At 37.6% G+C, this 22633-nt stretch overlaps 1 protein-coding gene across 3 annotated transcripts in view; it reads right to left on the bottom strand.

Moving 5' to 3' along the window:
• The window catches only part of GOLGB1 (golgin B1), a 124527-nt gene that overhangs the window by 84058 nt on the left and 17836 nt on the right, over positions 1–22633 (bottom strand). For all 3 annotated transcript variants that reach the window (XM_044252244.1, XM_044252245.1, XM_044252246.1), the window contains exons 2-5: positions 21130–21224; positions 20219–20371; positions 19856–20008; positions 6917–7045 (exon numbers count right to left, since the gene is read on the bottom strand). In XM_044252244.1, coding sequence (XP_044108179.1) covers positions 6917–7045; positions 19856–20008; positions 20219–20371; positions 21130–21222 — 528 coding nt within the window. In that variant the 5' untranslated portion in view covers positions 21223–21224. The remainder of the gene's footprint in view (positions 1–6916; positions 7046–19855; positions 20009–20218; positions 20372–21129; positions 21225–22633) is intronic.

Below are 22633 nucleotides of genomic sequence, written 5' to 3'. Positions count from 1 at the left end.
CAAACTATATAAACCAATTAATAACAAAATCAAAGAAACACATCAACAATAATACAATAATAGTAGGGGACTTTAACACTCCCCTCACTGAAATGGACAGATCATCCAAGCAAAAGATCAACAGGGAAATAAAGGCCTTAAATGATACACTGGATGAGATGGACATCACAGATATATTCAGAACATTTCATCCCAAAGCAACAGAATACACATTCTTCTCTAGTGCACATGGAACATTCTCCAGAATAGATCACATCCTCGGTCCTAAATCAGGACTCAACCGGTATCAAAAGATTGGGATCATTCCCTGCATATTTTCAGACCACAATGCTCTGAAGCTAGAACTCAACCACAAGAGGAAGTTTGGAAAGAACACAAATACATGGAGACTAAACAGCATCCTTCTAAAGAATGAATGGGTCAACCAGGAAATTAAAGAAGAATTGAAAAAAATCATGGAAACAAATGATAATGAAAATACAACGGTTCAAAATCTGTGGGACACAACAAAGGCAGTCCTGAGAGGAAAATAAATAGCGGTACAAGCTTTTCTCAAGAAACAAGAAAGGTCTCAGGTACACAACCTAACCCTACACCTAAAGGAGCTGGAGAAAGAACAAGAAAGAAACCCTAAGCCCAGTAGGAGAAGAGAAATCATAAAGATCAGAGCAGAAATCAATGAAATAGAAACCAAAAAAACAATAGAACAAATCAACCAAACTAGGAGCTGGTTCTTTGAAAGAATTAATAAAATTGATAAACCCCTGGCCAGACTTATCAAAAAGAAAAGAGAAAGGACCCAAATAAATAAAATCATGAATGAAAGAGGAGAGATCACAACTAACACCAAAGAAATACAAACTATTATAAGAACATACTATGAGCAACTCTACGCCAACAAATTTGACAATCTGGAAGAAATGGATGCATTCCTAGAAACATATAAACTACCAAAATTGAACCAGGAAGAAATAGAAAGCCTGAACAGACCCATAACCAGTAAGGAGATTGAAACAGTCATTAAAAATCTCCAAACAAACAAAAGCCCAGGGCCAGATGGCTTCCCGGGGGAATTCTACCAAACATTTAAAGAAGAACTAATTCCTATTCTCCTGAAACTGTTCCAAAAAACAGAAATGGAAGGAAAACTCCCAAACTCATTTTATGAGGCCAGCATCACCTTGATCCCAAAACCAGACAAGGATCCCATCAAAAAAGAGAGCTATAGACCAATATCCTTGATGAACACAGATGCAAAAATTCTCACCAAAATACTAGCCAATAGGATTCAACAGTACATTAAAAGGATTATTCACCACGACCAAGTGGGATTTATCCCAGGGCTGCAAGGTTGGTTCAACATCCGCAAATCAGTCAATGTGATACAACACATCAATAAAAGAAAGAACAAGAACCATATGATACTCTCAATAGATGCTGAAAAAGCATTTGACAAAGTACAGCATCCCTTCCTGATCAAAACCCTTCAAAGTGTAGGGATAGAGGGCACATACCTCAATATCATCAAAGCCATCTATGAAAAACCCACTGCAAATATCATTCTCAATGGAGAAAAACTGAAAGCTTTTCCACTAAGGTCAGGAACACGGCAGGGATGTCCATTATCACCACTGCTATTCAACATAGTACTAGAAGTCCTAGCCTCAGCAATCAGACAACAAAAGGAAATTAAAGGCATCCAAATCGGCAAAGAAGAAGTCAAATTATCACTCTTCGCAGATGATATGATACTCTATGTGGAAAACCCAAAAGACTCCACTCCAAAACTGCTAGAACTTGTACAGGAATTCAGTAAAGTGTCAGGATATAAGATCAATGCACAGAAATCAGTTGCATTTCTCTACACCAACAACAAGACAGAAGAAAGAGAAATTAAGGAGTCAATCCCATTTACAATTGCACCCCAAACCATAAGATACCTAGGAATAAACCTAACCAAAGAGGCTAAGAATCTATACTCAGAAAACTATAAAGTACTCATGAAAGAAATTGAGGAAGACACAAAGAAATGGAAAAATGTTCCATGCTCCTGGATTGGAAGAATAAATATTGTGAAAATGTCTATGCTACCTAAAGCAATCTATACATTTAATGCAATTCCTATCAAAGTACCATCCATCTTTTTCAAAGAAATGGAACAAATAATTTTAAAATTTATATGGAACCAGAAAAGACCTCGAATAGCCAAAGGGATATTGAAAAACAAAGCCAAAGTTGGTGGCATCACAATTCCGGACTTCAAGCTTTATTACAAAGCTGTCATCATCAAGACAGCATGGTACTGGCACAAAAACAGACACATAGACCAATGGAACAGAATAGAGAGCCCAGAAATAGACCCTCAACTCTATGGTCAACTAATCTTCGACAAAGCAGGAAAGAATGTCCAATGGAAAAAAGACAGCCTCTTCAATAAATGGTGTTGGGAAAATTGGACAGCCACGTGCAGAAAAATGAAATTGGACCATTCCCTTACACCACACACAAAAATAGATTCAAAATGGATTAAGGACCTCAATGTGAGAAAGGAATCCATCAAAATCCTTGAGGAGAACACAGGCAGCAACCTCTTCGACCTCAGCCGCAGCAACATCTTCCTAGGAACATCGCCAAAGGCAAGGGAAGCAAGGGCAAAAATGAACTTTTGGGATTTCATCAAGATCAAAAGCTTTTGCACAGCAAAGGAAATAGTTAACAAAACCAAAAGACAACTGACAGAATGGGAGAAGATATTTGCAAACGACATATCAGATAAAGGACTAGTGTCCAAAATCTATAAAGAACTTAACAAACTCAACACCCAAAGAACAAATAATCCGATCAAGAAATGGGCAGAGGACATGAACAGACGTTTCTGCAAAGAAGACATCCAGATGGCCAACAGACACATGAAAAAGTGCTCCATATCACTCGGCATCAGGGAAATACAAATCAAAACCACAATGAGATATCACCTCACACCAGTCAGAATGGCTAAAATCAACAAGTCAGGAAATGACAGATGCTGGCGAGGATGCGGAGAAAGGGGAACCCTCCTACACTGTTGGTGGGAATGCAAGCTGGTGCAACCGCTCTGGAAAACAGCATGGAGGTTCCTCAAAATGTTGAAAATAGAACTGCCCTATGACCCAGCAATTGCACTACTGGGAATTTACCCTAAAGATACAAACGTAGTGATCCAAAGGGGCACGTGCACCCGAATGTTTATAGCAGCAATGTCCACAATAGCCAAACTATGGAAAGAACCTAGATGTCCATCAACAGATGAATGGATCAAGAAGATGTGGTATATATACACAATGGAATACTATGCAGCCATCAAAAGAAACGAAATCTTGCCATTTGCGACAACATGGATGGAACTAGAGCGTATCATGCTTAGCGAAATAAGTCAAGCGGAGAAAGACAACTATCATATGATCTCCCTGATATGAGGAAGTGGTGATGCAACATGAGGGCTTAAGTGTGTAGGAGAACAATCCATGAAACAAGATGGGATAGGGAGGGAGACAAACCATAAGTGACTCTTAATCTCACGAAACAAACTGTGGGTTGCTGGGGGGAGGGGGGTTGGGAGAAGGGGGGTAGGGTTATGGACATTGGGGAGGGTATGTGCTTTTGGGTAAATTGGAAGGGGAGATGAACCATGAGAGACTATGGACTCTGAAAAACAATCTGAGGGGTTTGAAGTGGCGGGGGGGTGGGAGGTTGGGGTACCAGGTGGTGGGTATTATAGAGGGCACATCTTGCATGGAGCACTGGGTGTGGTGAAAAAATAATGAATACTGTTTTTCTGAAAATAAATAAATTGGAAAAAGAAAAAAAAAAAAAAGAACTGCATGTGCTGGGGTTTTTTAAAAGTAATTATCAGAATTCTTTGTCAGAGGAAAACAAAAGCAACAGCAGCTCATTTTCAACTTATCTGAATCCTCACATAGAAACAGTACAACTAAATAGTAAAACCAAAAACCCACGGACAACATTTATAATAAAATTCAGAAGGCTGTCCCCCAAACCCCAAAATAGAAGCAGGTAGAGTAAACCAAAAGGCACAAGACCTGCATGGCATTAGCATCTATGCAAAAGGAAGCAGGCAGCAACAGAGCAACATTACTGGCCAGGAGAACAGGAAAACCCCAAAATAGCCAACAAGTTCTTACTGGAAAACACAGTTGGCCAATCTTAGAACAGCAACTTAAACTGGCAGGGCTTCCCCATTCTCCAATACTGGGTAAATGTAAGGGGTCCAAGTAAGTAGGACTAAAAGGCTAGAGCAACTTAGGTCCTCTGAATTCTCAAAACTGCCTCATCAGGGCTCTCTTCTAAGACATGGACCAGAAATAAGAAGAAACTTCCAGAAGTGAAATAAAAATTATGCAGAATACCCAACTTTTGTAGCAACATGGACAGGACTGGAAGAGATTATGCTGAGTGAAATAAGTCAAGCAGAGAGAGTCAATTATCATATGGTTTCACTTATTTGTGGAGCATAACAAATAGCATGGAGGACAAGGGGTGTTAGAGAGGAGTAGGGAATTTGGGTAAATTGGAAGGGGAGGTGAACCATGAGAGACTATGGACTCTGAAAAACAGTCTGAGGGGTTTGAAGTGGCGGGGGGGGTGGGAGGTTGGGGTACCAGGTGGTGGGTATTATAGAGGGCACGGCTTGCATGGAGCACTGGATGTGGTGAAAAAATAATGAATACTGTTCTTCTGAAAATAAATAAATAAATAATAATTTAAAAAAATTATGCAGAATAGAGATAACAGAAACAGAAGAAAAAGGTCTGTACACATGCTATATAATTCATTATCAAGCCTCCAGAAGGCTTGAAATATGACTAATGCAAATGAGGAGTTTAATTATTAATATTATTTAATTTTAGTTAATTAAACTGTAAATTATTTTCCCATCAAATATAACTGTATTTCACCTTATTGCATAATGTATAGTACTCTTAAATTGTTATACAAGTAACAAGTGTGCATGCTCTTCCTAGTATTACAAGAAACACATTACCTAACTAGTAAGTGTCAGTGGGTTCATTCAGTTTGAAAGATTTTTTCCTACACACTCATGTATCATCGTAATGTATTTATTTGGATATTTCATGCAGACAGCATGAGTCACAGTGGATACTTATGCAGATCTTAAGAAAAATGATGTTTCAGCCCTCGGTTCAGTTATTAGAAAGCTTTTATATACGTCTGGAACAACTTAAGCGTATTAATCTATTTTCTCAACCATACATTTTCTGAAATCTAAACTGAGAAGTATTATTTCCAATGAGAATTTATTATCCAAATTGAGATACAATGTAAAAATACAGACCAAATTTCAGACAGTGCAAAAAAAAACCAAAAATAATCATTTTATTAATCTCAAAATATATTTTGAATATATTGGACTACATGAAATACATTGTTAAAATTAATTTTACCTGTTTCTGCCATAAAATTTTAAATTCTACCTGTGGCTTACATTATATTACTATTGCACAATGTTGGTATAGGCCAAAGTGAAGGAGAGGAGAAAGAAAACCAGGAAATACAGCTGCCAAATATTTGGACACAATACAAAAAGAACAACAAAAGAAAGAGGTCTGTTAAGTAAAGAAAAGCTTTCCTGAACCAAGCCTACTTCCAGAAGTTTAGAAAAATTAATTGCCCACAAAAGTAAGGAATATAAATGGGTCAAGGTCAAATTTCATACAAAGTTACTATAAAAAAAAAAAAAGTTAAGGTGCAAAATAATATACAGATAATAACAGACCAGAGGCATGTTCAAAAAACAAATCAAAACTGTACTCTATCTCAAAATGTATTTAAAAATTTAAGAAAATTGTACAAGACACAGAAAAACAGCATAATCAGAATCAGAAAAATCAGAAATGAGGTGACTGAAATTAGGAAAAATTTGATATATATATGAAAAATTTTTCAGAAAAAGAAGTTTAAGCAAGAAGGAACACAAAAGTAAATAAACACAAAACAGAAAGACCAAGGTGAGGGACAAATAAAGAAGAAACTTTAAAATGACGAAAGAAGGGGCGCCTGGGTGGCTCAGTGGATTAAGCTGCTGCCTTCGGCTCAGGTCATGATCTCAGGGTCCTGGGATCGAGTCCCGCATTGGGCTCTCTGCTCAGCAGGGAGCCTGCTTCCTCCTCTCTCTCTCTCTCTCTGCCTGCCTCTCTGCCTACTTGTGATCTCTCTCTGTCAAATAAATAAATAAAATCTTTAAAAAAAAAAATGACGAAAGAAATAAAAAGGAATTGAGAGTAATTAACAAATACTAAAGATAATCAAAGAAGGAACACACAGATAATAGATGTCCCTAGGTAAGAAAACAGACCAAATACCACAAACTATATAATTTTTTAAAATTAATATATAATGTATTATTAGCCCAGGGGTACAGATCTGTGAATCATCAGGCTTACACATTTCACAGCACTTACCATAGCACATACCCTCCTCAATGTCCATAACCCAGCCACCCTCTCCCTACCCACCTTCCCCAAACCCCCACAACCCTCAGTTTGTTTTGTGAGATTAAGAATCTCTTATGGTTTCTCTCCCTCCTGATCCCATCATGTTTCATTTTTTCTTTCCCTAACAAAAAATTCTTCTGAAATAAAAATATGTGAAACCATGTATTAAAGCGCATACTGGATCTTCACAAACCTCAACCAAGAATGGCAAACACTCAATTACTAGACTTAGGTAGGAAGGAAAGGAAGTTGATCAGAGAAGGAAAGGGAAGAAGAAAGTAAATTGATACATATATAGGTAAATATCCACTGGCCATCTAGAAAAATGTATTTGTCATAGGATAATCCACTGGGTTTTAGCGATTCATCTACTTAATGACTAAGAGGTGACTTAACACCCTTACCTGTGTAGTTTGCTCTGCCTGTGCCTGGGAAAGTTGGACTTGCAAATAGCTAATTAGTTCCTCCTTCTCCTGGAGTTTATGTTTTATCTTTTCTACTTCTGTCTCTTCTTCCGTAGAACTCTTATCATGCTGAAAATGAAGGAGAAAGTCATTTATTTAAAAGAACTATAGGGGTGCCTGGGTGGCTCAGTGGGTTAAAGCCTCTGCCTTCAGCTCAGGTCATGATCTCGGGGTCCTGGGATTGAGCCCTGCATCGGGCTTCTCTATTCAGCAGAGACCCTGCTTCCCTTCCTCTCTCTCTGCCTGTCTCTCTGCCTACTTGTGATCTCTGTCAGATGAATTAAAAAAAAAACCTTTAATAAATAAATATAAATAAATAAATAAATAAATAAATAAAAGAACTATGATTAATACATATTCAATCTTTTGCTATAACTTGCGCCATAACCATTTGATTATAGTTTTATAAATGGGAGCAAGAAATAACACCTGACCTAACAACCAGGAAGGAATCTTAAGAGTCTTCCCATTTTAGTATGGCCAAGTAGCTCCTCTTAGATTCATCCTCCCTCAGATAACAGCTATCAACTCTGGACATGATAGAAAAATAGCTACTTGAAAATTCAAGAGGACAACCAAAATCTAGAAGATACTGGAAGGCAGTCAATACTTGGAAGAAATGACATCAAGTTTCCCTTTTGTATGGTTTTTAGTCTGAGAACTAAACCAGTCAGCACCACACAGGACTAAAACTTAATAGAAAACTTAGTCCCACTGCCTTGAAGAACCAGAGGACACAATTCAGGAAAGCACAGGTGCTGTTAAGTGAGGAGCAAAACATCATACAAGACTCACTAAGAGGAAATCCAAATCTTTCAAGTCTACTGTTTTCCCCAAAAGCTCTTCCTCAGACTGAACCAGACTCTCCCTCCCTACTAAATTCACCACACTCAAATCAATCAATTCTGCTTCTTAGAACTACACAAAATAATTTTATACTTTCTCCTACACCACTGTTGGTCAAGCATCTGAGGATTGCCCTAATCTCTTCAACTATACTTTTCAGAGAATGTGTAGCTCTATAATGGATATACAAGAGTGTAAAGCTGCTATGACTGAAACATAGAAATCATTTGATTCGGCCATCTTACTTAACAAAGGGAAGAAATGAAGCTCTAAGTGTTGATTTGTTTAAGGTCCCAGGCCTTAAAAAAAAAAAAAAAAAAAGCAGAGTATAAAACAGATAATTTAAGAGGAGGAGGGAAGATGGTAGAAGAGTAGAGGACCCTCATTTCATCTGGTCCCTTAACTTCAGCTAGATAGCTATCAAATCATTCTGAACACCTATGAATTCAATCTGAGATCTAAGAAAAGAATGGCTGCAATTCTACAAATAGAAAATCTACCACTTTTTGCGAGGTAGGAGAAGAAGAGAAATGAATGGGTACATACCAGAAGATAAACTGATGGGGAGGGAGTCTCAGGAAGCCAACTACCAGAAAGTGATATAGCAGCAGAGTACAAAATCTCAACTTTTAGAAGTGTGCTCCAGTGAGGGACATCCTGCAGGTAATATGCTCAGATGGCAAAGTGGGACACAATCCTAGATGGGACAGTATGGTCTCAGGATCCTGGTGTCACAGAATGAATGGGCTTTTGTGGGTGCAACAGAGTTCCCAAGCACTGGAGCAGGGAAGCTGACTACAATTAGCAAGCCCCAGAGTGGCCTCTCAGCTTGGTGTTCCCATAAACCGGAACCGTGCCACTGTGGATCAACCACTCTCCCAGCAGGGATGCAGCAAGCAGCAAAACCATTGTGAGACCCTGCTTATTCCCCAGGAAGAAGCAGGACAGGTACAGGCATGATGAGGCAACCGCTCCCTGAGCAGGGGCCCAGAAAAGCAGCCAGCCTGGTCTGACCAGCACCCTCTTCCCTGGGAGGATTGGTGCAGGGGTGTACCACAAGAATCTGTAGTTTGGTGCACACAATAGGGATTGACTGCTTTTCCATGAGGTTGTGCTGAAGAGTGGGGCCCTGATCTTTAGCTCCAGGGCTGGAGATGAGGGTGCCACCATTTTTTATTCACCCTCTAAAGCAGCACAAAGAACCTGAAGGGACCAAAAGCCACATAAAGCAACCCTAAGCAGCTTACACTGAAACCAGCCCCGTGACAAGGGGCAGACATCTGAGAATCAGTACAAAAGGTCCTTCCCCCAGTGGACCAAGAGGAACACTAGGTTAAAACCAAGTTTATGGATCACACAAAACTGAAAAACTCCTGCACTAGGGGAAAACAGTATATAGAACTCAAGGGTTTTCTTCTCACAATTCTTTAATCTTTCAGTTTAAAATTTTCCTTTTCTTTTCTTTTTTCCCTTATAACTAGCTTATTTTATCAACTCTCTTTAAATCTTTTTTTAATTTTCATTTTACATTTACATTTTATGGATCTATTCTTCATTTTTTACCTCCTTTCACTACATTCAATTTTATTTCAGTAAATATATGTTTTTCTTTATTTGCAATTTTGGGATAAAGTTTCTTCTAACAAAGAGTTCAAAATATACCCAGGACCAAGTGTATCATCCTGTTCTGTCTACCTGCTTGATTATAATCTTTTTTCCCATTTTATTTATTTTTTCTTTTTTGGTTTCTAATCTCTTCTGATATGCTTAGTGTATATTTTGCTGGGGTCATCATTGATATTTTTATTTTTTATTTCTTTTTTGTTCTCTTGTTCACCTATTCTTCTCTGGATTAAAAAGACCAGAAGGAAAAACTGTGAGAAAAAAAGAACAAGGGGCAGTAATCACTGCCAGAGGCTTTATAAATATGGATATTGGTAAGATGTTGGAGAGAGAATTCAGAACAATGATTATAAAGATACCAGTTGGGCTTGAAAAAAGCATAGAAGACACCAGAGAATCCCTTTCTGGAGAAATAAAAGAACTAAGATCTAATCAGGTTGAAATAAAAAACAGAATTGATGAGATACAATCAACAATGGAAGCCCTTCTGCCAGGATAAATGAGGCAGAAGAGAGAATAAGTGATATAGAAGGTAAAATTATGGAGAATAAAGAAACCAAGCAAAAGTGAGAAAAACAGTTACTGGACCATGAGGGGAGGATTTGAAAGATAAGAAATATCATAAAGCAAAACAGTATTAGAATTATTGGGATTCTAGAGGGAGAAGGGAGAGCAAGAGGGGCAGAAGGGATACTGGAGCAAATTAGAGCAGCAAACTTCCCTAAACTGGGGAAAGAAATGGGCATCCAAGTCCAGGAGACACAGAGAACCCCCCTCAAAATCAATAAAAATAGGTCAACACCCCAACATATAATAGTGAAACTTGCAAATCTCAGACACAGAAAGAAAATCCTGAAAGCAGCTAAGGGACAAGAGATCTATAACCTACAAGGGTAGAAACATCAGACTGGCAGAAGACCTATCCACAGAGACCTAGAAGGCCAGAAAGGACTGGCATGATATATTCAGGGTGCTAAATGGGAAAAATATGCAGCCAAGAATACTTTCCAGGGCTAGGATGTCATTCAAAATAGAAGGAGATATAAAAAGCTTCCAGGACAAACAGAAACTAAAAGAATTTGTGATCACCAAACCAGCCCTATATGAAATATTACAAGGGATACTTAAAGCAAAGACAGAACCCAAAAGTAACACAGACCAGAAAGGAACAGAGACAATATACAGAAACAGTGATTTTAAAGGTAATACAATGGCACTAAATTCGATCTTTCAACAGTTACTCTGAATGTAAATGTAAATAGTCCAATCAAAAGACACAGGGTATCAAGCTGGATAAAAAAGCAAGACCTATCCATATGCTATCTACAAGAGACTCATTTTAGACCCGAAGACACCTCCAGATTTAAAGTGAGGGGGTAGAAAACCATTTATCATGCTAATGGACATCAAAAGAAAGCTGGAGTAGCAATCCTTATATCAAACTAGATTTTAAACCAAAGACTATAATAAGAGATGAAGAAGGACACTCTTCATAATTAAGGGACTATCCAACTAGAAGACCTAACAATGGTAAATATTTATGCCCCTAACATGGGAGTAGCCAATTAAATGAGCCAATTAATAACAAAACTGAAGAAACAAATCGACAATAATATAGTAATAGTAAGGAACTTTAACAACCCCCTCACTGAAATGGACAAATCATTTAAGCAGAAGGAAATAGGACTTTGATGACCACTGGACCAGATAAGACTTCACAGATATATTCAGAGCATTTCATCCTAAAGCAGCAGAATGCACATTCTTCTCAAGTGTACATGGAACATTCTCCAGAACAGATCACACACTGGGTCACAAATCAGATCTCAGTGAGTACCAAAAGACTGGGATTATACTCTGTATATTTTCAGACCACAATGCTTTGAAACTGGAACTCAATCACAAGAACAACTCTGGAAAGAACTCTAATACATGGAGGCTAATGAGCATCCTACTAAAGAATGAATGGATCAACCAGGAAATTAAGAATTTTTAAAAATTCGGGCGCCTGGGTGGCTCAGTGGGTTAAGCTGCTGCCTTCGGCTCAGGTCATGATCTCAGGGTCCTGGGATCGAGTCCCGCATCGGGCTCTCTGCTCAGCAGGGAGCCTGCTTCCTCCTCTCTCTCTCTCTGCCTGCCTCTCTGCCTACTTGTGATCTCTGTCAAATAAATAAATAAAATCTTTAAAAAAAAAAAAAGAATTTTTAAAAATTCATAGAAACAATTGAAAATGAAAACAACTATTCAAAACCTTTGGGATGCAGCAAAGGCAATCCTAAGAGGGAAGTATACAGCAATACAAGCATTTCTCAAGCAACAAGAAAGTCTCAAATATAAACCTAACCTTATACCTAAAGAAGCTGGAGAAAAAACATCAATTAAAGCCTAAACCCAGCAGGAGAAGAGAACTAATAAAGATTAGATAAGAAATCAATGAAATACAAACTAGAAGAACAGCAGAACAGATCAATGAAACCAGGAGCTGGTTCCTTTTGAAAAAATTAGAAAGACTGATAAACCCCTGGCCAGACTTATAAAAAAGAAAAGAGAAAGGACCCAAATAAATAAAATCATGAATGAAAGAGGATAAAACACAGCCAACATCAGAGAAACACAAACTGTAAGAACATATTATGAGCAACTATATGCCAACAAATTAGGCAATCTGGAAGAAAGAGATGCATTCCTAGAGACATATAAACTACCAAAACTCCCAAAACTGAATGAGGAAAATAACAGAAAACCCGAACAGACCCATAACCAGCAGGAAAGCTAAAACAGTAATCAAAAATTTCCCAAGAGGGGTGCCTGGATGGCTCTGTGGGTTAAAGCCTCTGCCTTCGGCTCAGGTCATGATAAAGCCCCGCATTGGGCTCTCTGCTCAGCCGGGAGCCTGCTTCCTCCTCTCTCTCTTTGCCTGCCTCTCTGCCTATTTGTAATCTCTGTCTGTCAAATAAATAAATAAAATCTTTAAAAAGAAAAAAAAACTTCCCAACAAAGAAGACTCCAGGGCCAGATGGCTTCCCCAGGAAATTCTACCAAACATTTAAAGAACTAATACCTATTCTTCTGAAGCCGCTTCAAAAAACAGAATGGAAGGAAAACTTCAAAGTCATTCTATGAAGCCAGCATTACTTTGATCCAAAAACCAGACAAAGACCCCACCAAAAAGGAGAATTACAGACCAATCTATCTTATGAACATGGATGTAAAAATTCTCACCAAAATACTAGCCAAGGATCCAACAGTATCTTAAAAGGATTATTCACCACAACCAACTGGGATTTATTCCTGGGCTGCAAGGGTAGTCAACATCCACAAATGTGATATACTACATAAATAAAAGCACTAGAACCATATGATTCCCCTCAACAGATGCAGAAAAAGTATTCAACAAAGTACAGGTTCCTTTCTTAAAACTCTTCACAATGTAGGGATAGAGGGAACATACCTCAATATCATAAAAGCCATATATGAGTAGCGCACAGTAAGTATCACTATCAATGGGGAAAAACTGAGAGCTTTTCCCCTGTCAGGAACGCGGCAGGGATGTCCACTATCACCATAGCTATTCAACATAGTACTAGAAGTCCTAGCCTAAGCAATCAGACAACAAAAAGAAATTAAAGCATCTGAATCAGCAAAGAAGTCAAACTCTCACTCTTTGCAGATGATATGATATTCAATGTGGAAAACCCAAAAGATTCCACGCCAAAATTTCTAGAACTCATACAGGAATTCAAAAAAGTGGCAGGATATAAAATCAATACACAGAAATCAGTTGCATTTTGATATACTAACAACAAGACAGAAGAAACAGAAATTAAGAAATTGATCCCACTCACAACTGTAACTAAAACCGTAAGATACCTAGGAATAAACCTAACCAAAAAGGTAAACCAACTGTATTTTAAAAACTACAGAACATTTATGAAAGAAATTGAGGAAGACACAGAGAAATGGAAAATCATTCCATGCTCATGGATTGGAATAATAAATATTGTTAAAATATCTACATTACCCAGAGCAATCTGCACATTCAATGCAATTCTTATCACTATATCATTGACATTCGTTTCACAGAATGAATAATCCGAAAATTTGTATGGAACCAGAAAAGACCCCAAACAGCTAGGGGAATGTTGAAAAAAGAAAACCTGGTGGTATCACAATGTTGGACTTCAAGTTAAATTACAAAGCTGTTATCATTAAGAAAGTACAGTAGTGGCACAAAAACAGACACATAGATCAGTGGAACAGATTGGAGAACCCAGAAATGGACCCTCACCTCCATGGTCAACTAATCGTCGACAAGCAGGGAAGAATATTCAATGGAAAAAGGCCAGTACTTTGAATAAATGGTGCCGGGAAAACTGGACAGCCACATGTAGAAGAATGAAACCAGATGATATTCTTATACCATACACAAAGACAAACTCAAAATAGATTAAAGACCTAGATGTGAGACAGGAATCCATCAAATCCTAGAGAATACAGGTAACAACCTCTTCAACCTTGGCTGCAGCAACTTCTTGCCAAACACGTCTCCAAATGCAAGCAAAACTAAAGCAAAAATGAACTACTGGGACTTAATCAAGTTAAAAGCTTCTGCACAGCAAAGGAAACAGTCACCAAAACTAAAAGGCAATGTATGAAATGGGAAAAGATATTTGCAAATGCCATATCAGATAAAGGGCTAGTACCCAAGATCTACAAAGAACTACCAAACTCAACACCCAAAAAACCAAATAATCCAGTCAAGAAATAAGCAGACAATATGAACCGACATTTCTCCAAAGAAGACATACAAATGGCTAATAGACACATGAAAAAAATGCTCCACATCACTTGGCATCGAGAAACAGAAATCAAAACCATAGTGAAATACTACCTCACACCAGTCAGAACGGCTAAAATTAATAAGTCAGGAAATGACAGATGTTGGCGAGGATGCAGAGAATGGGGAATCCTTCTACACTGTTGGTGGGAATGCAGGATGGTGCAGTCACTCTGGAAAAGAGTATGGAGGTTCCTCAAAAAGTTGAAAACAGAGCTACCCTACGATCCAGCAATTGCACTACTGGGTTTTACCCCAAAGATACAAATGTAGTGATCCAAAGGGGCAACTGCACCCCAATGTTTACAGCAGCAATGTGCACAATGTTCAACTATGGAAAGAACTGAGATGTCCGTTGACAGATGAATGGATAAAGATGTGGTGTATATATATACAATGGAATATTACTCAGCTACCCAAAGAAAAAAGAGAAATCTTGCCATTTGTAGTGATGTGGATGGAACTAGAGAGTACTATGCTAAGCAAAATAACTCAATCAGAGAAAGAAATTATCATAAGATCTCACTGATACATGGAATTTGAGAAACAAGGCAGAGGATGTTGGGGAAAGGAGGCAAAACCGAATGGGAAGTCATGAGAGAGGGAGACAAACCATGGAAGATTCCTTTTTTTTTTTTTTTTTAATAATAAAGATTTTATCTATTTATTTGTCAGAGAGGGAGACAGAGAGAGTGAGCACAGGCAGGGAGAGTGGCAGGCAGAGGGAAAAGCAGTCTCCCCACTGAGCAAGGAGCAACTGATGAATTACTGAACTCTACATCTGAAACTAATGATGTAGAGTATGTTGGCTAATTGAATTTAAATTTAAAAACAAGTTAATAAAATAAAACGAAATAGGTAATTTAAAAATCACAGTAGGGGGACAGTTAGAAGAAACAAAGCAATATAGGGATAGGCTGGTACCACAGCTATAAGAACAAATTACCAGAGGAAAAAACAAGAAGTAAGAAAAGAATCAAGATTAACAAGTTATTTGAGAGGAATGAAAAAGCTTCTAAAATAAGCCTTGAGAAGTTAAATAAAGCTATTGAAGTAGGAAAGTAATGTCTTCTGAGCATTAGACACAGAAAGGAAAGACTAATCAGGGTACCAGGAAAGTAACCAGTTACCCCAGTATTGTGCCTACAGAATCAATTACAACCTTATTTCCCAAGAACTAAAAACACTACTAAGAAGAGTAGTGAATGAGCATTAATGAGGGCCCATGATGTGATGAACACTGGGTGTGACATGCAACTGATGAATTACTATATTCTACATCTGAAACTAATGATATACTGTATTTTGGCTAATTGAATTTAAATTAAAAAAAAAGAATAGTTTGGCGACCGTGGCCATTGTTGCTATAAACATTGGGGTACACATCGCCAAACTGTGGAAAGAACCAAGATGCCCTTCAACGGACGAATGGATAAGGAAGATGTGGTCCATATATATTATGGAGTATTATGCCTCCATCAGAAAGGATGAATACCCAACTTTTGTAGCAACATGGACGGGACTGGAAGAGATTATGCTGAGTAAAATAAGTCAAGCAGAGAGAGTCAATTATCATATGGTTTCACTTATTTGTGAAGCATAACAAATAGCATGGAGGACATGGGGAGATCGAGAGAAGGGACTTGGGGGAAATTGGAAGGGGAGGTGAATCATGAGAGACTATGAACTCTGAAAAACAATCTGAGGGGTTTGAAGTGGCGGGGGGGGGGGGGGGGGGGGGGAGGTCGGGGTACCAGGTGGTGGGTATTATAGAGGGCACAGATTGCATGGAGCACTGGGTGTGGTGCAAAAATAATGAATACTGTCATGCTGAAAATAAATAAAAAATAAATTTTTAAAAAAAGAATACTAGTGAATCAAAGAGCAAAACAAGGTATAATTTTAAAAATAAAAATAAACAGATTTCTTATACAGAGTTAAGTCTAGGCCAACTGCAGTGTGCACATTTGATATGCCAGCCTCCATATATTCTATACAAACTTCAAAAAATTGAAGATTCTTACATAAAATTATGAATGAAAAGGGAGAGATCACAACGAACACCAAGGAAGTAGAAACAATCATCAGAAGTTATTATCAACAGTTATATGCCAATAAGCTAAGAAACCTAGATGAAATTGATACATTCCTGGAAAACTATAAACTCCCAAAATTTAATCAGGAAGAAATTGACAACCTGAATAGACCAATATCTAGTAACATTTTGAAGCGGTGATCAAAAACCTCCCAAAAAACAAGCGCCCAGGACCTGATGGATTCCCTGGGGAATTCTACCAAACTTTCAAAGAAGAAATAACACCTATTCTCCTGAAGCTGTTTCAAAAAATTGAAGCAGAAGGAAAACTTCCTGACTCTTTCTATGATCAGCATTACCCTGATCCCCAAACCAGGCAAAGACCCTACCAAAAAGGAGAATTTCAGACCAATATCACTGATGAATATGGATGCTAAGATTCTCAACAAGATCCTAGCAAACAGGATCCAACAGCACATTTAAAAGATTAGCCACCACGACCAGGTGGGATTCATTCCTGGGCTATAGGGATGGTTCAACATTCACAAATCAATCAATGGGATAGAACAAATTAATAAGAGAAGAGAGAAGAAACACATGGTCCTCTCAATTGATGCAGAAAAAGCATTTGACAAAATCCAGCATCTGTTCCTGATTAAAACGCTTCAAAGTATAGGGATAGAGGGAACATTCCTGAACTTCATCAAATCTATCTATGAAAACCCACAGCAAATATCATCCTCAATGGGAAAAAGCTTGCAGCCTTCCCGTTGAGATCAGGAACACGACAAGGATGCTCACTCTCACCACTCTTGTTCAACATAGTATTAGAAGTCCTAGCAACAGCAATCAGATAACAAAGGGAAATAAAAGGTATCCAAATTGGTAATGAAGAAGTCAAACTCTCTCTCTTTGCAGATGACATGATTCTTTATAGGGAAAACCCAAAAGACTCCACCCCCAAACTACTAGAACTCATACAGCAATTCAGCAACGTGGCAGGATACAAAGTCAAAGTGCAGAAATCAGTGGCTTCCTTATACACTAACAATGAAAATACAGAAAGGGAAATTAGAGAATTGATTTCATTTACTATAGCACCAAGAACCATAAGATACCTAGGAATAAACCTAACCAAAAAGGTAAAGGATCTGTACTCGAGGAACTACAGAACACTCATGAAAGAAATTGAAGAAGACACAAAAAGATGGAAGACCATTCCATGCTCTTGGATCAGAAGAATAAACATTGTTAAAATGTCTGTACTGCCTAGAGCAATCTATACTTTTAATGCTATTCCGATCAAAATTCCACCGGTATTCTTCAAAGAGCTGGAGCAAATTATCCTAAAATTTATATGGAATCAGAAGAGACCCCGAATCGCTAAGGAAATGTTGAAAAACAAAAATAAAACTAGGGGCATCATGTTACCTGATTTCAAGCTTTACTACAAAGCTGTGATCACCAAGACAGCATGGTACTGGCATAAAAACAGACACATACACCAGTGGAACAGAGTAGAGAGCCCAGATATGGACCCTCAACTCTATGGTCAAATAATCTTCAACAAAACAGGAAAAAATATACAGTGGAAAAAAGTCTCTTCAATAAATGGTGCTGGGAAAACTGGACAGCTATATGGAGAAGAATGAAACTTGACCATTCTCTTACACCGTACACAAAGATAAACTCAAAATGGATAAAAGACCTCAATGTGAGACAGGAATCCATCAGAATCCTAGAGGAGAACATAGGCAGTAATCTCTTCGATATCAGCCACAGCAACTCTTTCAAGATATGTCTCCAAAGGCAAAAGAAACAAAAGCGAAGATGAACTTTTGGGACTTCATCAAAATCGAAAGCTTCTGCACAGCAAAGGAAACAGTCAACAAAACAAAGAGGCAACCCACGGAATGGGAGAAGATATTTGCAAATGACAGTACAGACAAAAGGTTGATATCCAGGATCTATAATGAACTCCTCAAACTCAACCCACATGAAACAGACAATCATATCAAAAAATGGGCAGAAGATATGGACAGACACTTCTCCAATAAAGACATACAAATGGCTATCAGACACATGAAAATATGGTCATCATCACTAGCCATCAGGGAGATTCAAATTAAAACTACATTGAGATATCACCTTACACCAGTTAGAATGGCCAAAATTAGCAAGACAGGAAACAACATGTGTTGGAGAGGATGTGGAGAAAGGGGAACCCTCTTACACTATTGGTGGGAATGCAAGTTGGTGCAGCCTCTTTGGAGAACAGTGTGGAGATTCCTCAAGAAATTAAAAATAGAGCTTCCCTATGACCCTGCCATTGCACTCCTGGGTATTTACCCCAAAGATACAGATGTAGTGAAAAGAAGGGCCATCTGTACCCCAATGTTCACAGCAGCAATGGCTACGGTCGCCAAACTGTGGAAAGAACCAAGATGCCCTTCAACGGACGAATGGATAAGGAAGATGTGGTCCATATACACTATGGAGTATTATGCCTCCATTAGAAAGGACGAATACCCAACTTTTGTAGCAACATGGACGGGACTGGAAGAGATTATGCTGAGTAAAATAAGTCAAGCAGAGAGAGTCAATTATCATATGGTTTCACTTATTTGTGGAGCATAACAAAAAGCATGGAGGACATGGGGAGTTAGAGAGAAGGGGGTTGGGGTAAATTGGAAGGGGAGGTGAATCATGAGAGACTATGGACTCTGAAAAACAATCTGAGGGGTTTGACGTGGCGGGGGGATGGGAGGTCGGGGTTCCAGGTGGTGGGTATTATAGAGGGCACGGATTGCATGGAGCACTGGGTGTCGTGAAAAAATAATGATACTGTTATGCTGAAAATAAATAAATGAAAAAAAATTGAAGATTCTTGTTCACCAAATGGCTGACTAAATGTGAATATTTGGGATTTAACTGTACAGGAAACTAATGAAAGTAAGTACTGGGACAATATTTCTCAAAAGGCACCACTTTCAGTACTCCTGTCTCCAACCTCGACCTTAAATTATTTTGCTGGCGGCAGTCATAAACCTAGAAAGCACCCCTTACAACAGGAACCCAAGGCAATCTAGTTGATTCAATTACAGTGGATGAAACTTTAATCCTCTACCATGTGGCTATATGAGGACACAGAATATTCTGTGTCAAGTCACTGGATTAAAGAACTGAAGCTGCAGAAATCTTAACAGACCACATAGTTTAATCTTCTAATCAAAGATGAAATTCCTGCGTAAAGAATATGCCTCTCCTATTCAAATGCCTCACTGCAGCATTTCTTGGTCCCGTTAGCCTTTTTCAATTCTGTGAAAGCCTAGGTCACATTTCATGTCTACATTTTCTGTTGGCCTTGTATTCTGTGTGTGTGTGGCCTAGAGCCCAGCTAGACTGCAAGCTCGATAAGAAAGGACAACATTTAGTGCTGTACTACTTTAGCCTCATAAATTTTTGTGACTTGTGAAGATCTGCTATTCATGGGAGACTTTTCCACTCAGAAAATGTGTAGTATATCCCATTACCATACCTTGGAGACTTGCTCCTCTGACTGAGGTTCTGTAGGCAAAACAGTCCCTCCTTGTGCCTTCATTTCTTCTATGTGTTTATTCAAAGAAGTTAATTTGGCCTTAGCATGAAGTTTTAGTTTTTTTATTTTGTTATCAGCAGCTTTTCTTTCTTCCTGTGAGAGAACAATGACAGTAAATATATAAATGTTTATTCATCATGTACCTAATACATAACAAAAGTATTCTTAGGAGTCATCATTTTACAGTATTAGGGAAATAAGAATCACATTCTCCAATAATCTAAGTGGAAAAAAAAAATCTAAGCAAATAGTGTGTCTATCTTTTAACCAATGCTTGGCAAGAAAAGAGAAAAACCACGGTACCTGTAGAACTTCATCTTTTTGCTGCAATTGAATGTCCTTCTCTCTAATGATTTCTTTTAGCTCCACCACCAACTGCTCAGCATAAGCCAGGCGCTCCAGAACATCCTCTTGTGTTCTATCATTAAATTCCATGTCAGATTCTTGGGGTAATGCCTAGTATTTAGATAAAAAGTTGCCAGCGCATCAGAGAAAGAGTATTAGTGTCCAAAAAAGAGTTTCTTCATTCCAACTTCATCTTATCTTTTGCCCATCTCATTTCCATACTTAAGAAATCTTTCCAACTCTGATCTAATAATACTTATTATCATATCCATTAAAATCATTATTTTGTAAATGTGAAGCATTTCACAGAACAAAACATTATCTCATTTATGTTATTATCCTAATTTTACCAAAGAGAAAAATAAAAGGAAACAAAGATAACAAACTATTAAGTGGAGGAGCCCAAAATTTAAATTTAAGGGAGCAGTTGAATAAAATTATCTTAACCACTAGGCAGTACTGCTTGTCTTTCAGAAAACTAAAGGACTTCTTTTGATTCCTCATGTGGCTATCAAAAAACATAATACAAGCTGTAAGAGAAGTGTTGATAAATTTACAATAGCAAACATATTTTCAAATCTGAAAGGCGCCCCAGTTCTGCCACTTATTATTCAAACCTTTCCCAGGGAACAGGACATATATCTGAGGAGAAGTTAAAACAATTCATCCAGGATTTGATTCCCTTCACTGTGACTCACAGACTACAAAATTACAGGAGAAGGATCATTATAAAGTATCAATACTTTTCTTAATCCTTTCTTCCACCTAGCAAAATGGAGTCTGCTCAAAACCTTCTATCTTAAATTCTTTCCCTCAGAAGAACATGGAATATATGTCTCATCAGTTTAATTCAGAACAGAGCTACTCACAGGGTCTAGGGAAGCCCTCATATTCTCATCAGTGTCCTCTCCTGATAATTCATGCAAAACAACATTTGCTAATCCTGATAATCGGCTCAGCATTTCTGCAAGAAAAAAAAAAAAAACACAGCAATCACTATAATGGATACAGACTTCTCATGCCCTGTAACTATATCATCTATAAGTGAAATAAACTGTATAGGTGATATATATTAGACACAGAAAATAGCATGATGTCTTTAAAAATACATCTGAGTATGTACAGTGTAGTTACATAGTGTTCTTTTTGGTGGCAACTGCACTGCACTTCAATTACCACCAACATTTTCTAAATAAAATAAATAAAATACAGATATGTAATTGTTTAGTGGCAAATAATATCTTTGAAGTTATCTTTAATCCCTTTTCTTTCATCATAACTTCATTTACAAACATCAACTTCTAACATTTCTTCTCCGGCCAGCACGTTATTTTCTCCTACTTTGCCAAAAATTCATGCATATTATGCTGCAAAATTCTTTTTATGCACCCCTCATGAACTCCATTCTTTCAGGAGGGTTTCCTGATAAACTACATGGTTTTGCTAAAATTTAAATATAATATTTAAATATAATATAATAAAATGTTAATATTCAAACAGCATTAAACTCATATATTAGCAGAGAAGGAAAAGGAAAAGGAATTTACATCAGCAACCTATGCTCCTTCTGTATGAAATTAGAAAAAGAAGAGCGAAATAAAACAAATAAAAGCAGATAAAAAAGAAACTAAGGTTAGAGCAGAAACCAATAAAACTGAAAAGAGAAAAACAGAGAAAATCAATAAAACGAAAAGTTGATTCTTAGAGAATGGGTTCAAACTTAAATGACCTAAAACGCAACACAGACAACTACATCAAGGAGAAGTTATATACAAACCTAATGGTAACCTTATATCAAAAAAAAAAAAAAAAAAACCACTAACAAATGTGCAAAGACTAAAGAGAAAGAAATCCAAATGTGTCACTAAAGAAAATCATCAAACCATAACAGAGAAAGACAAGAAAGGAACAGAGAAAAGCTCCAGAAACGACCACACAGGTAATAAAATGGCAATAAATACGTATCAACAATTATTCTGAATGTAAATGGACTAAATGCTCCAACCAAAAGATACAAGGTGATAGACTGATGAAAAAAAAAAATCCATCTATACGCTGCAAATAAGAGACTCACTTCAGACCTAAAGACACAAGCAGATTCAAAGTGAGGGAGTGAAGAAGTACTTATCATGCAAATGGATATCAAAAGAAAGCTAGAGTGGAATAGTTATATCAGATAAATGGGAGTTTAAAACAAATACTGTAGCAGAAGACAATGACTTCTGAATGAATAACTTTGTATAATAATAAAGGAGACAATCCAACAAGAAGACATAACAACTGTAAATATTTATACACCCACCCAGGAGCACCCAAATACATAAAACAATGACAAACATAAAGGAACTAATCCTTAATAACACAGTAATAGCA

Source organism: Neovison vison, chromosome 6 (genome assembly GCF_020171115.1).
Source record: "Neovison vison isolate M4711 chromosome 6, ASM_NN_V1, whole genome shotgun sequence".
NCBI classification, from domain to species: domain Eukaryota; kingdom Metazoa; phylum Chordata; class Mammalia; order Carnivora; family Mustelidae; genus Neogale; species Neogale vison.
This window is presented reverse-complemented; position numbering and strand designations above follow the sequence as displayed.